Here is a 13,993-nt window from a genome sequence, read left to right on the forward strand (position 1 = left end):
CTGACTCGAGTCTGGATTACTTTAAGGGTTTTTTTTTTTTTCCTTTAGCACCTAATAACTAATGAAGTGAAAGTACCGAGCTGCCCTCTGCTGTTAAGATATGTAATTACCCAAAAAATTCATGCTTGCACAACAACTTAAGAACATTGTACTTTTGTGTTGTTTTATTGTTCTTTATTTTCTCTCTGTTTTATTTAATTGTCACTTTTATTTTAATTCTATTATGTTCCTTTTTAAATGTAGAGTTTGTAGCAATATGCATAAAATATAACTGAAATATTTTGGTTGCAACATTGAATATGTTTTTCAATATTTAATGAAGCTTTCCTATTTACGATTGCTGCTTTAAAACTTTACTGTTGTGTGTGCAATCATTTACTATACTACAACTTAATTATGAATTGCTATGTCCATCACAAGTCCTTAATAAATGAAGGCAAATGGAATGTAAAAATACCTACGTTTGCACAATTGAAAAAAAATTATTTTAACATGTTTGGAAACCACAGCCTAATAAGAACTTGAAAGCAATACAAACTATACAACTGTTTTTGTCTTTCTGACTATTTATATCTCTATGGTGACATATTCTTTTTTTCTTTCAAACTTCAAATGTCCTTTCATTTTCCTTTCCAGACCATAAGACAGAGACAGACAGAGAGACAGTCAGATTAATAAACAGAACAACAACACAAAAATGGATGGATGGAAGGTAGGATGAGACAGATTTATACAACAGATGGAACAAGTGACAGATTTATTAACAGGTGACAGACAGACAGACAGAGAGACAGACAGTCTTTTGGTAGGGACGGATAGATAGATAAAGAGATGATAGACAAAAATAGACAGAAAAATAGATAGATAGACAGACAGACAGACAGATAGATGGATATATAGATGGATAGATAGATAGATGGATAGATTGACAGACAGACAGTCTTTTGTGAATAGATAGATGGACAGACAGACAGTCTTTGTGAATAGATAGACAGACAGATTTTTTAAAAATTGATTTTAGTGTGTTTTTTTCTTAATTTAAATCAAGTTTACCATGAAACAGATGAACATTTTCTTCAACTTTCTTTAAGTTCAGCATCTGTAATGAAAAAAAACATAAATTTTTTGCCAACGTTTGTCTTGTGTTTACGCAAGAACTCATGAATTCCAGTGTTTTAACAGCTGTTGTCTGAGCCACATGGGTTCAGTCGAGTGACTGTCTGGGAGTCAGACTGCCGCTAGAGGGAGGTCTACCTCTACGAGAAAGCAGGAACGGTAAATTCTCCTGAACTCCAGCTCGTCGTAGGGATGTGAACCGTCCCTTCCTGTTTTACTGGCGATCAGAGAGAAACATTGACGCCGCGATAGAGACGCGCAAGCTTCGATTATGTCTGGAACCACTCGCGCCGTCCGACACCGGGATTTTTGTTTGCCTACGTAGACCGGCAACCAGCAATGTCGCGTTATAGCGCGTACATGACACTTGACGACTTGTAGTCTACATATATATTTATTTGTATCTCGCTGCTGCAACCCTTGCTCCTTCTTCTGTCAATGATTGTCCTACCCATATAAGCCTACTCATGGCGGAGACCAAAATTATATACCATATCGACGAAGAAGAAACCCCTTATTTAGTGAAGCTGTCGGTTTCTCCGGAAAAAGTCACGTTGGCGGATTTTAAAAATGTCCTCAACAACCGACCGGTCAACAGTTATAAATTCTTTTTCAAGTCTATGGATCAGGATTTCGGGTAAGTAGGGAGAATTATATTTTGCTCGTATTGTAATGTGTGTTAGTATTGAACAACCCGATCACACCCATGATCGACTCAGCAGTTTGGCAGTCACATGCTTTATAGACGCTGTCAAACCTGGAACGCGTTCGGAACGTTTGGTGTTCGTTGTGACGTTGCTACATTGTTGCATTGTTGCTGCTGGCACCTGCTTTGAACCCGTGTTTTGAAGTGCGCGTTCTTGCGCGGGTGCGTGTGCTCGACTCACAGCCCACCGACACCAGCACTGTGGCAAGCCCATTCAACATGTATGTTCCTTTAAGTGGAGTCGGAAATAGGTGCATGCCTGTTTCCTGAATAAAATGTTACTTACGGTTTATCTCACAGATCTGCCCCTCCTCCCAATATTTGAGTGATACGAATTCTTAAATTGTAGGCAAATCTGAGGCAAAACAAGACAATTGTGAGTGTATATCTCAAACATTTGAATTTGTGACATAAAATTAGGACTTCCTATCTCAGAATATGAATATTTATATAAGGAATAACCTGTTTTAAGGTTTTTTTAATGTTCTGAAACAAGCTTTCGTGAAAGTGTCATAATTATGATCACACGAAAGACTAAGGAAGTCGTATTTACAAGTGAGAAACGTATGCTGTTGAATAGATATATAGGCCTGCATGTTTTTGACCCATAAGATTTCCTGTTTACTTTGTTTTGCTTTCTGCAAAATATTTTCACAGATACCTTGTACTAGTAAGTAATCAAAATTGGATCTTTTTTAATTTCTAGTTTCAGTTATGATATTGTAAATTGAGCTAGTAATTAATAATAATTATTAAACAGGAACTAAGTCTCACTGTATGCTTGCTGATGCTTATTAGCTTCTATAACTAGCTTCAGATATACAGCTTCAGATAATAATATTATTTCTAAAGGAGCTGTTGACATGGTATTGAACCAGAATTTGGTAAAAATCCAAACAATACAAACATAAAAAATAAATAAAATAAAACAGAACAATTAGTTATGTGTAGTAACAATGGAATGACGCGAGGTGAAAGTACTACTATTCTACAGCTTGATTTTCTTTTTCTGAAACCATTTGAGAGTTTCCTTGGCTGTGCTTGGATCATTGTCTTGCTGAAATGTCCACCCTGGTTTCTTCTTCATCATCCTAATAACGCACTGAACAAATGGACTGAAGCAGCGCCAGCTACTATTAGATTTGATTCTTTGTTCAAAACCTTTTCCCTTTGTTCATTTTATCACTCATATTTTGTAAACTAAATAGCTTTGTTTTCTTTACATGTATGGATTTCTTTGGTTGTTACTTGTTACCCAAATTCCAGTCAACTTACCTGATTACTTGTTACCAAAATCAACCTAGTCAACAGCACTTTTAAAGATATGTTTTCTGAGAAAAATGGTGAAAAGTTTAATACTTAATTCACACACTTAACATAATAGGAAACTGGAAAACAGATTGGTGTGCATCAATTCAATCTAACTCTGACTGAAACAGTTTCTGGAGTTTGAAACAACTGTGCCAATGGCAGGTGGTTCATGGCAAGTACAGTATAGCCACTTTTTGGGCTGGATGGTTCTGTTTGTTTGCTTAACTGCTCATTCTGGCTAGGGTTTTATTTTTGGAGTTTATAATGGAACTTTAAAAAAAAAACCTTTGTTGACTTAGTAATGCAAATGGTTAAAACAATAGTTTAGCAAAAAACAGAAATGTGCGCACATCTAGAAAATCTTGAAGACAGGTGCACAATCAAAAAACAAACATAAGTAGCAAAAGATTCAAAGTAAATCGGCACACTGCCACTTTAGCTCTCAAAAAAATTTTTATGTCAATATTACAAAATCACAACGTTTCGACCGACATGGTCTTCATCAGTTGATGATCACCTGATGAAGACCATGTCGGTCGAAACGTTGTGATTTTGTAATATTAACATAAAATTTTTTTTGAGAGCTAAAGTGGCAGTGTGCCGATTTACTTTGAATCTTTTAAAACAATAGTTTAAACAGCAATATGTTAAACGATAAGATATTTTTAATGAAATTTACTTTGTGTCTAGAATTCTGTTCCAGGCTCAGGTGGAATATAAGTGGAATTTGGGATTTTTTAGAACAGTTTGGCAAGATAGTGGAAAATTAGCTTATGTAATATGTACAATACTGTATGTGTGGCTCTGAATCTCTGCACTCTTTAATAGCTACTTTTCTTGTTCATTTTTATCTGTTCAGTCTGTTGAGACCAAAGCAGACATCCATGAGTAAAAAGATAAACACTTAGGAGCTGATTTACAGTAGGGCATTGAATATGTTATTCCAACAGAAGTGAACCTGACTTTTTTCTTATGTTAATACTGCAAAGTGGCTTTCATCAAAGCAAAATGTAAAATTAAATTGACATTCATTCATTCATCAGATGCTTTAATTCAAAGAGACTTAAAAATATAGTTATAAATGTTTTATAATATAAGCATGAATTGTTTTAACTAAGCGCTGAACTGCAGAACTTGTTCAAGCATATCCACACTGATACAATCAAAACTTCTGTATTCTGAGGGTGAGTGAAGGATGACCGTTTTTTTTTTTTTTTGCTGAACTATCTCTTTAAATCAGTACTGGCCACTAATGTGTGGTTTCAAGTAAAAAATATATCAGTTTAATTACTTCGAGCAGGGCTGGCAAACCACAGCCCTGCAGAGTTTAGTTCCAAACCCTGCTACAACACACTTATGTAGTTCACCATACCATATTTGCAGTTTGAGCCCAATTATCAAGTTAACGAGCTCGCAGACAGATCATGCTGTGATTGTGTGAAAATCGCTCACCGACACTTTGCAGACGAAAACCCATTATCTAGCATGTTAAATGTTCTAGACTTGACCCCATGTCAGCATTTGTCCCTTGAAATCCAGGAGACCAGGGAGATTAGGTTCAGGGATGAGGTGTCTGAATTACACTGTTGAGAACTGGGTACTGTGGTGTTAGTAACTGTACAATGAAGCATGTTTTGGGTGGCCACTGCGATTGGATCCTATATCAATGTTGGCGACCCTGGGGTTTCACAGACTGTACCAAAATGCTGAGGACCGGGATTTATGGGAGTTTTCTAGCAGAAATAACAAAACAAGAGGGTGGCGGAAGATGGGTCTCAAATACGGGAGACTCCTGGGAAAAATAGGAGTGTTGGCAGGTATGATGTGGGGTTATATGTAGTGATGAGCTACGGCCAATGAGAGAGCAAGTGAAAGGTTGATTGGCCGCTGTGTTCACATGCTTAACAGACATGTTTGTGATTGGCCAAAATGGTCACGAAAAAAAAAATAAAAAAGTGGAAAGCCACTGTCAGCTGAACATGCAGATGTGAGCAATCGATCCACTGACAGATGAGTTGATAGACGATGCTTTCAAACAGTGCATTAAACACTTTCAGGGGGATTTCAAATGCTGTGTCAGTGATGTTATCATCTACTGCACCCCGAACATTTTTTAAATTAATATCTTTTAGGATTTTTCACCAATATTGTACAGGACAGTGGAGAGGGAGAAAAGAAAACATTTGGAGCAGAGAGATGGTAAAGAATGGCAAAGGACCTCAATCTGTGAATCAAAGTCTGAACAGCACAGTGATCTGCTGATATTTAAAGTCATGTAGGGTGAACAAGGCCTTACCTGTAGGTATGCTTGTGGGGCATTCAAATTTTGTTACCGTCAAACCTCCTTCCTATTTTACCTTGGTATAAGGTATTACCGTACATAATAAAACAATTACGATGTGAGGCTTAGACAGCATCACCAAACTGTAGGCTTGTGCCTAAACCGTTTAGAAACTGAATACCAAACATGACCTTAGGTTTGAGCTATTTACATCTTTCGCGGTCACCTTTTTGTTGCTCAATTTGCAAATTGACTCATCCGTATTACCCTTCTCGTTTGGTCGAAACCTGAAATACTGCCAAACTGGAGAAGTTGTGTTTTTTTTCAAGACCTGGGGCCTCATGTACGAAGACTTGCGTGGAAATCTTACTAAAACATTGCGTACGCACAAAGCTGTAAATGTGCGTACGCAGAAAAAAATTCAGATGTATGAAACACTGCGTACGCCGAGTCTCACGCATATTCTTTTGTACATCTGAATGAACGTGAAACTGAGCGCAACATGCACGAGCACAAAACCCCTCCCTGCCTCCTCCCCCGTATGAATATGCAAATGACTCTACTTTGGAAAAACCCAACGAAAAAGCAACCGCAAAAGCAGGCAAAAATAGAAACTTTGAACAGGATGTGAATTGGAGGTGCTCCTTTCGGAGGTAGACCGGAGAAAAGCGGTGTTATTTGCAAGTTTGTTCTCCGGAATTAACAACAAAAGAAAAAAAAATAGAGTGGGAGAGTTTAGCTGATGCGGTTAACACAGTTGGGTCTGAACATCGCACTGAGTGCATTATAAAAGAAATATTGTGATTCTTAGGTGTAAACTGTTGCAGTAATCTGAACAGTCTCAGTGGCGCGCTTGTAAGACGCATGTCTGCATGTTTTGACACGTTCGAGCATGAACTTGGTTCGAATCCAGCGTCTGATAAACTCTTTCTTCTTTTTTCCCCGCTACATATTAGATTTTGCTAACTATTTATCACGAGAAAGACAAGTAGGATTCATTAATAAGTTTGTACATCATATTTTATTTGCACATTTATTGAATGGAAATGTTTCTGATTCACGCATTCAAATTCATCTTCAGATAGTGTCTTTATAGCAATGTGCGTGCAGTAGATAGCGCAGATTACATTGGGAAAACAGGCGACTGCTGCAAATTGTGCTTTAATGTTTAGCTGGTCAACTGTATGGTATGGAAACCTTACATACCTGCTAGAGTAACCCGTCTCATACAGCTGCCATTGCAAGGCTCAGACACTTTGTAGAGAGGAATTTAACACAACTGCCTCTAGGAGTCGCCAATGGAAATAAAACAGACACGCACAAAAAATGTGCGTACACCAGCCAGAAAGCTGCCGTGAAGCTGCGCACATTCCCACGTTCAGTTCATTGTTAGTAAATCCAAACGTGAGCGATTCTGAGCGTGAAACCAGGCGTACGCAAAGTTTTTGTGCGTACGCAGCGTTGATACATGAGGCCCCAGGTCACTTGGTGCGCAATTTGCCATCTTTCCCCACCCCTTACATTTTCTCCTCCACACTGTCATGTTATGACAACCATGCATACACATTTCAAGGCATTAAATAAATTATATCTAACCTTTAATCCTTGTTTCCAGTAAGTACATTGTTTTTTTATGACAGTATAATGGTAATGAAACTATTGAAGCTATTTTATGATCCTGCGCTATATCATATTACCGTATTACCAACTTGTAAGTTTCAAACAGGCCTGAAGGACACGATTAGTTTGATTAGGTGGGTTTATATAGGGTTATAGATAATCTGCGCAGAGTTGTGGCTCTCCAGAAACCGAGTTTGACACCTGTTACATTTAAAAACTCTGTTAAAAAAATTGTGATCAATAAAACGCTTTAATGATTAAATGTTTAATAGCTTGCCACAGCAGCACACATGCACTGCAACAGAGCTAATTTTGTCAACTTCAGTCCCATGCTTTGAGCTGCCCACATGGTGCAAATCTATCATGGTTGTTTCCTAATACAGTGTCTTGTGTTGTAACTGGATCTGACAGTGACTAGAGCTCTGGTTTCCCTCAAGTTTAAAGCTTTTGAAGTTAAGGACTGGCCTTCACAGCAGTCATAACAGAGCATCTGAACGTGACATGAAAAAGTCAGTCTGACGTCTTAAAGGTGACAGCAGTTCTTACAACTCTAAAACAAACACACTCTCAGTCACCCAGAGGGGAGAATTAAGTTAATTAAAACTGATTGGAATTACTGCCGTTTTACACACACTGACCAGTTTCAGCCAGATCAAAGGAAGACATCAAACGTGAACTTTAAATCCAGTGAACATCTCAGAGGTCGTCATTTGTTCAAAGTGCAAACTCATTAGTATAGTAGACTTTGTGTTACTTCAGAATGACCCGTAATCGACTGAGGGGAAGTGAGAGACGGTGACCCAGCAGCTGTTAAGCAGAACTGTCACTTTCTAATTTGACAGTGTCACCCAACATCAAGGGATTAGTTGCCTAATATTTCCAAGGGCAAGCAAGCTGTCAGAAAAAAATGAGCAGCTGCCGTTTCATCTTTGTGTTTGATTGTTAAGCATTATTCTTTTAAAAATCATTTTCATTTACAAAAAATCTTATATTTTTGAGTGTTTATGTTAGTACAGTTTAATCTATCACATAGTGTGTGAAAACAGTTGTATGTTTTTAGCATTTATTCACTTAGCAGTCGCTTTTATCCAAAAGAAGCACTTCATAAAAGAAGCACTTCCTGTCGGCAAAGAGCAGCAGTGACAAGTCAAAGTTAGTTTAAAGGTGCTATATGTAAGTTTTTGACTTCTAAAGCATAAAAATGCCATAATATGCTTGCAGATATTTAAAAAACATGCTAAGTAAAGATTCTTGTTTATCTAAAAAACAATGCTAAAGTCAGATATTCTGCTTTGAAAATGTTTTTTCTGTGCTGGAATGCTGTCTTTTTTTGATAATTTTAAGCTGCCTGATGCCACTTTAGTCAATTATATTTCCGCACCTCGGATTGCCTTTCATTCATTCATTCATTCATTCATTCATTCATTCATTCATTCATTCATTCATTCGTTCAGAAAGGCTCTCAAAGTATGCATCTACGACCAAAATGCAACCTCCGCTGGACAGTAGCAGCCTCTGAAATGAGACGCAGATTCAGAGTTCCACATGAGGTGATTATTTATTAGCAATAAGATAAATAAAATAAACATTAGATTAGAATTTTGTTAGGTTACATTGTTGCACCATGTCCTAACAACATGCTACATAAAAAGATTTGGATTGATAAGCAATTTGGCTGTTTGCACCAGACGAAACATGACAGAAATTTAAAAAAAAAGCTATTCAGAAGTACAGAATAGTGCACTTACTGCACTCCAACAAAATTGTAAGGTTTATAATCTAATTAATATATATTAAACCTCTTTAACATTATTAAATGTACATGCTGAATCACTGATATGTGTTGGCATGCACTGATTCACAACTAGACATGGGGTGATAACCATTTTTAAGGTTTACCGCGATTTGGAAAAATCAAGGTTTTAAAACCACAAAAAATTATTGTTATCGTTTGTAAGGTATATGTTCGCTTTTGTTTTTTTACAACTATTTAATTTAGTTTTTTAGGGCAACAGTATTTCCAGAAAAGGACGCTCCAAAATCAAAAGCTACACAATTCAGCAGACATCTAAAAAATCGTTTATACACAACATCCAGTATGCTATAGACCGGAAAACAAGAGTGCTTAATTTATATACAAAGAAGAAAAAGATATCTGAAGATGCCTTCTCAAGTTGTTAAGAAATCTGTGTTTTTGATACTAACGAAGATCAGAAGTCAATGATTTATTTTAATTATTTAGCCTGACTAACATAATAAAAAAATAGAAGGCAAAAATAATTTTAATGTTTCTTAAAATATATATATTGCATTCAAAGGGGGAAAAAACATATATATATATATATATATATATATATATATATATATATATATATATATATATATATATATATATATATATATATATTTATTTTTTATCTAGACATTTAAAGTGACTTAATTTTGTGTGACAATACCGTGTTATCGTTAAATCTTGATATTTTTATCCAAGCTACTCATACCATCAGAACCTTATGCCGGCCCATGCCTAGTCACAACTCAAGTTCAATTTCAAATGGTTTAAGTTAAACTATCTGCTGCTCCTTTCAGTATGCAGCAATAAATGTCATGTAAAGTCGCATTTAAACCTACATTATTAGCATTTAATAAAGAATAAAGCACATGAGGTGTATCTAAAGTGATTATCAGTTTTCTGTTGGTCAGCTGTAAGAAGTAGAAGCCGTTTCTAAAATATATATTTCAGGTGTTGGTTAGTATAAAATATTCTTTTAACATAGACAATAATCCTTTTATCGCGTGCCTTTTATTTATTCTAACTTGTTGCTTTTATTTACAACATGACTTAAATCAGCCTTTAGGCTCAACAGTCAGGCACTGCTGTTGGTGTCATCAATCTGGCAACCTGCGCTTGTGGTTTAATATAAGCATCAAATTATTATAGTAGCAAAAATAAGAATAACAGTGCACTATTACAAGCCATTTGTTTCTCACTAGTTACTTAGTAGAAATAACCACATAAACAACCCTGTATGACATTGGATATATTACAGTCAAGGCCAAAATTATTCATACCCCTGGTAAAATCATCAAGTTGACTCATGGTACATTTTTAATCGCATATCACAATACATACAATTACTTTAAAGTGCATAAAATGTACATAAAAATCTTTAAATGTGAAAAATAAAACTTTCACAAAGCTATATTGTAGGAAAAACACTAGTTCATCTACATTCAATTCAATTCATCTTTATTTCTATAGCACTTTTACAATGTAGATTGTGTCAAAGCAGCTTAACATAGAAGTTTGAGTAATTTGAAACTGTGTCAGTTCAGTCTTCAGAGTTAAAGTTCCAGTTATTTCAGTTTAGGGTGCTTTCACATCTGTAGTTCGGTTCATTTGGTTCGGACCAAGGGCAACAAATGATGCATTGTAGCATTTTCTGCTGTTTTTGGGTCCTTTTCACATCACACTGATTACTTTGGTCCAAGCCATTGAAAAGAACTAAAATGCAGTCATGTGACAAAATCCACATCACTCATTGGCCAGATGTTTTTTTAACATATTTCCTAAACTGCTTATTGATTGGTCAGAATTCACGTGCAGGAAAATGCTAATGGAACTCTCTCAAGTAAACAAACCGGCAGACACAAATGTCGCTTTTGACTGTGGAGGGCCAACTGCGCTGGCTGATTGTATCCCTGCTCATAGTATACTATATAGCTTGTAAACATCACTTTTGACAAACTATACATTTCGAGAATAATGTGTGGCTGCGGCTGAAAAACAATGTTTAAATGCATTGCAAAGGGCGAAGGTGCATCGCACGTCACTTAAGGAGGCATGAATTAATTTTACTAAACTGTGACATGGTCATCTTCCGTAAATATTACCAATGATCCATCAGGTCCATCCAAAACCATATTGTTTTCCCTTTCTCTCTCTCTGTCGGTAAAGCGCTGTCAACAAATAATTTTCCTCCACATTTCATAATGCTCATCGTTACCTACGGCAGCTGAATTAGTTCAAAAAGGCGCAGTACTTTTTGCAGTTGGGTCTGTTCTAATTCAGATCATGTTCTCAACACAAACAAACTGCTCCAGGGTTCGTTTGAAAGCGCTGAAAGTCCAAACACTGAAAAGCAAATCTATCGATGTGCAGCTCCACTAGTCCCAAAATGATGGCTGATGTTTGAAAAGGATAAAAGCAGCAATATTTCAAAAGTCTTATTTCAGAAACATAAGCATATTTTGTATTATTATTACCAAAAAAGCTAAGAAAATAATTAATCATTATATCAGGACTGGTGTGAGATCATTCTACTTTATAAAACATTTTCGCCTCTAATACAAAAAGATTATCAGTGACAAAGTTCAAATCACCAGCTGCTGGGTTTATGAATGAGTTCAGAAGGCGGAGAGCAGGCAGTGTTTAGCGGCCGTTGAACACATTTAACCACGTGTACAGTATGTTTATACTATTGGAGCAATCCGGTCGAATGCGTTTTTGGCTACCTCTGAATGTGGTGGAAAGTAAACAAGCTCACCACTGTAAATAGTCTTTGGTATTGTTGTGTTTTTAGTGTGAATGGGATTTAGTTAGTTTGTTAGTTAGTTAATTATATTTCTTTTAGTTGCTCATGTAGTTTTTGTAGTTGATTTCAGATACAACCTGAGAGACATAAGCTTTAAATGTAGTGTTAAACAGTAGCAAAACAGCATTGTTTGAGCAAACATGTGGTTTGATCTAATGCTGTATATAATACAATTTTATTACTTCCTAATGAAAAAAAAAAACAGTCACAGGGCTGTTCCCTGGGATCATTTTGTTTGTCTTGCTTTGTTTTAAATATATAATATTTAATAGAAGTAAAATAGTTTGCTAATTGTAACTCACACTAACATGGCATTTTTTCAGCAGTAGAATTTGCTTATTTATATTTATACATAGATGCCAGCATTTCATATATCATATGGATGGATAGATGTATTTGATCTAGGCTTCCCGTGTCAACTAACAAAGAGTCTGTGAATCCTTTGTTTGATTTTCAAGCTGACTGATCTGAAAAGACACACACAAACAGGCACAGATTTGTAGTGATGTTTCTTGGATAGAGATACTCGGATGCAGAAGGCAATGTCACAATATCAATATGAAGGGCTCTTTAATCTCACATCGCCAAGACCATTGATCTGCCTTCATTAGACCCTTTTGAAATAACACATGTTGGTGTTTTAGAGTCTATAGCAAAACCTCCTAAAAACCAACAAACTAGCTTTTCCAGTTAACGTAGGATAGTTTACTAACAGCTTTGCTTTCCTGTCACACCTAACACTGAGCTCACAGTTGGCCCTGGTGACCGTAAAGCAGATTGCAGGAACAAACAAAATGCCTGACCTTCAAATGCAGTCTGCTTTAGTTTAGTAGGGTCTCCTTGGCTACTTTGTTGTGGTAAAATGTGAAATGTACACTGAAAAATCAAAATGAAACAAAAATTTGGTGTACAAATTTTCTTTCTGAAACGATGTAGATTTTATAATGAATTCAAATGAATCGTCAAGTATCTCAGTAGTAGTAGTAGAAGTAGTAGTGTTTTCTAGTAAAGCATACTGTAGTAACTGTTTTTGATAACTTAATTTTTTATTATATAATTAATTCAAAAATGACAGTGGATATGCATCAAGGATGAAAATCTATATCAATCTATAAATAGCTTTACAATTTCTTTTTTCTGTAAAATAATTTTTTTGATTTATTTTCCCATTTGTTTTTTTCCCTCCAAAAAAAATCAAGAAAAATACTCAAATGTAAGGATCACAGTGCAGCCCTAAAATACTAATTCAGTGACATTTTGAATCTTCACACTTCTCTTTAAACTGCTAGGTTTGATCTGCTTGTTTGCAATTCATTGTCAAATATTTAATATATAATAAAATTGTATGTGATTGCTTTTATGCATTTTAATAAATACAGGTTTAAATACATGCGCATTAGGCCTGTCGCAATAATCAATATATTGACTTATTGCACAACACATGGACATGACCTCAATCATTTTTGGTGATGCAATGTATATCAGCCATACATAAAAAACTAGCGAAAATTCTAGCAACATTTTAGCTGATTGCACAACCTCTTTATCTCAACTGGAGGTGCCAGTTGCCCCTTTCACACAGTGATATCAGTAAATATCTGGAAAATTACTTGGAACGACCTACCAGTGAATTCAAATATGTGCTGTTCACATAGATAATGACGTTCCGAAAATTTTTAGAAAAGCACCATTCACACATCCATTCCAAAATAGCGGGAAATTCTGACATTGTTAACCAAAAATGAACTTTAAATGGCCGCACTTGAAGTAAACATGAAGGGGTTCAGTCTTTTTCTTGAAGGCTTCACTTTTATTTAAAACTTTAGCATTCATGTCCTATTTGTCCCAGAGATCGGACTAAATGACTAGGAACAAATCCCCTACGTCACATCCGAAGGCTGCTCTCCGCAGCTTAAAATAGCTTCGTTTACACGTTTGACGACATTACAAATTCTGTTAAATATTGTGAGCAACATCGATGAAAAGATATAGAGGAACACTTTCGCATTTCGAGATGTACATTTGAGTTTGTGCTGCAGCTTGTGAGATACCTTTAAAATGAAAGACTAGTGTTTTGTAGGTAAAGTCTAGATCGGATACGCGGCCGGCCAAAGGTGCGATATGCACATTAATATGGCAGCATTTTTTTTATGACATTGTATAGCAATAATTATTATTTTTACAGTACTGTGACAGTTGGGTTTAGGGTTGGGTTGGGGGTAGGTGTAAAACAATTCAATTTATTGAGTAATTTAATAGATGGCATAAATAATACTCTGTACAACTACTGTTTTTACAGTACTGTGATGGTTGGATTTAGGGTTGGGGTTGGGGGTGGGGGTAGACGTTATTAAAATGCCATTA

General features: G+C 36.0%; 1 protein-coding gene across 12 annotated transcripts in view; it reads left to right on the forward strand.

Moving 5' to 3' along the window:
• The first annotated feature begins 1,342 nt into the window (after positions 1 to 1,342).
• dvl1a (dishevelled segment polarity protein 1a) overlaps positions 1,343 to 13,993 on the forward strand; it is an 84,567-nt gene continuing 71,916 nt past the window's right edge. For all 12 annotated transcript variants that reach the window (XM_021469998.3, XM_017353751.4, XM_021469999.3 and 9 more), the window contains exon 1: positions 1,343 to 1,753. In XM_021469998.3, coding sequence (XP_021325673.1) covers positions 1,584 to 1,753 — 170 coding nt within the window. In that variant the 5' untranslated portion in view covers positions 1,343 to 1,583. The remainder of the gene's footprint in view (positions 1,754 to 13,993) is intronic.

Source organism: Danio rerio, chromosome 23 (assembly GCF_049306965.1).
Source record: "Danio rerio strain Tuebingen ecotype United States chromosome 23, GRCz12tu, whole genome shotgun sequence".
Lineage (NCBI taxonomy): Eukaryota > Metazoa > Chordata > Actinopteri > Cypriniformes > Danionidae > Danio > Danio rerio.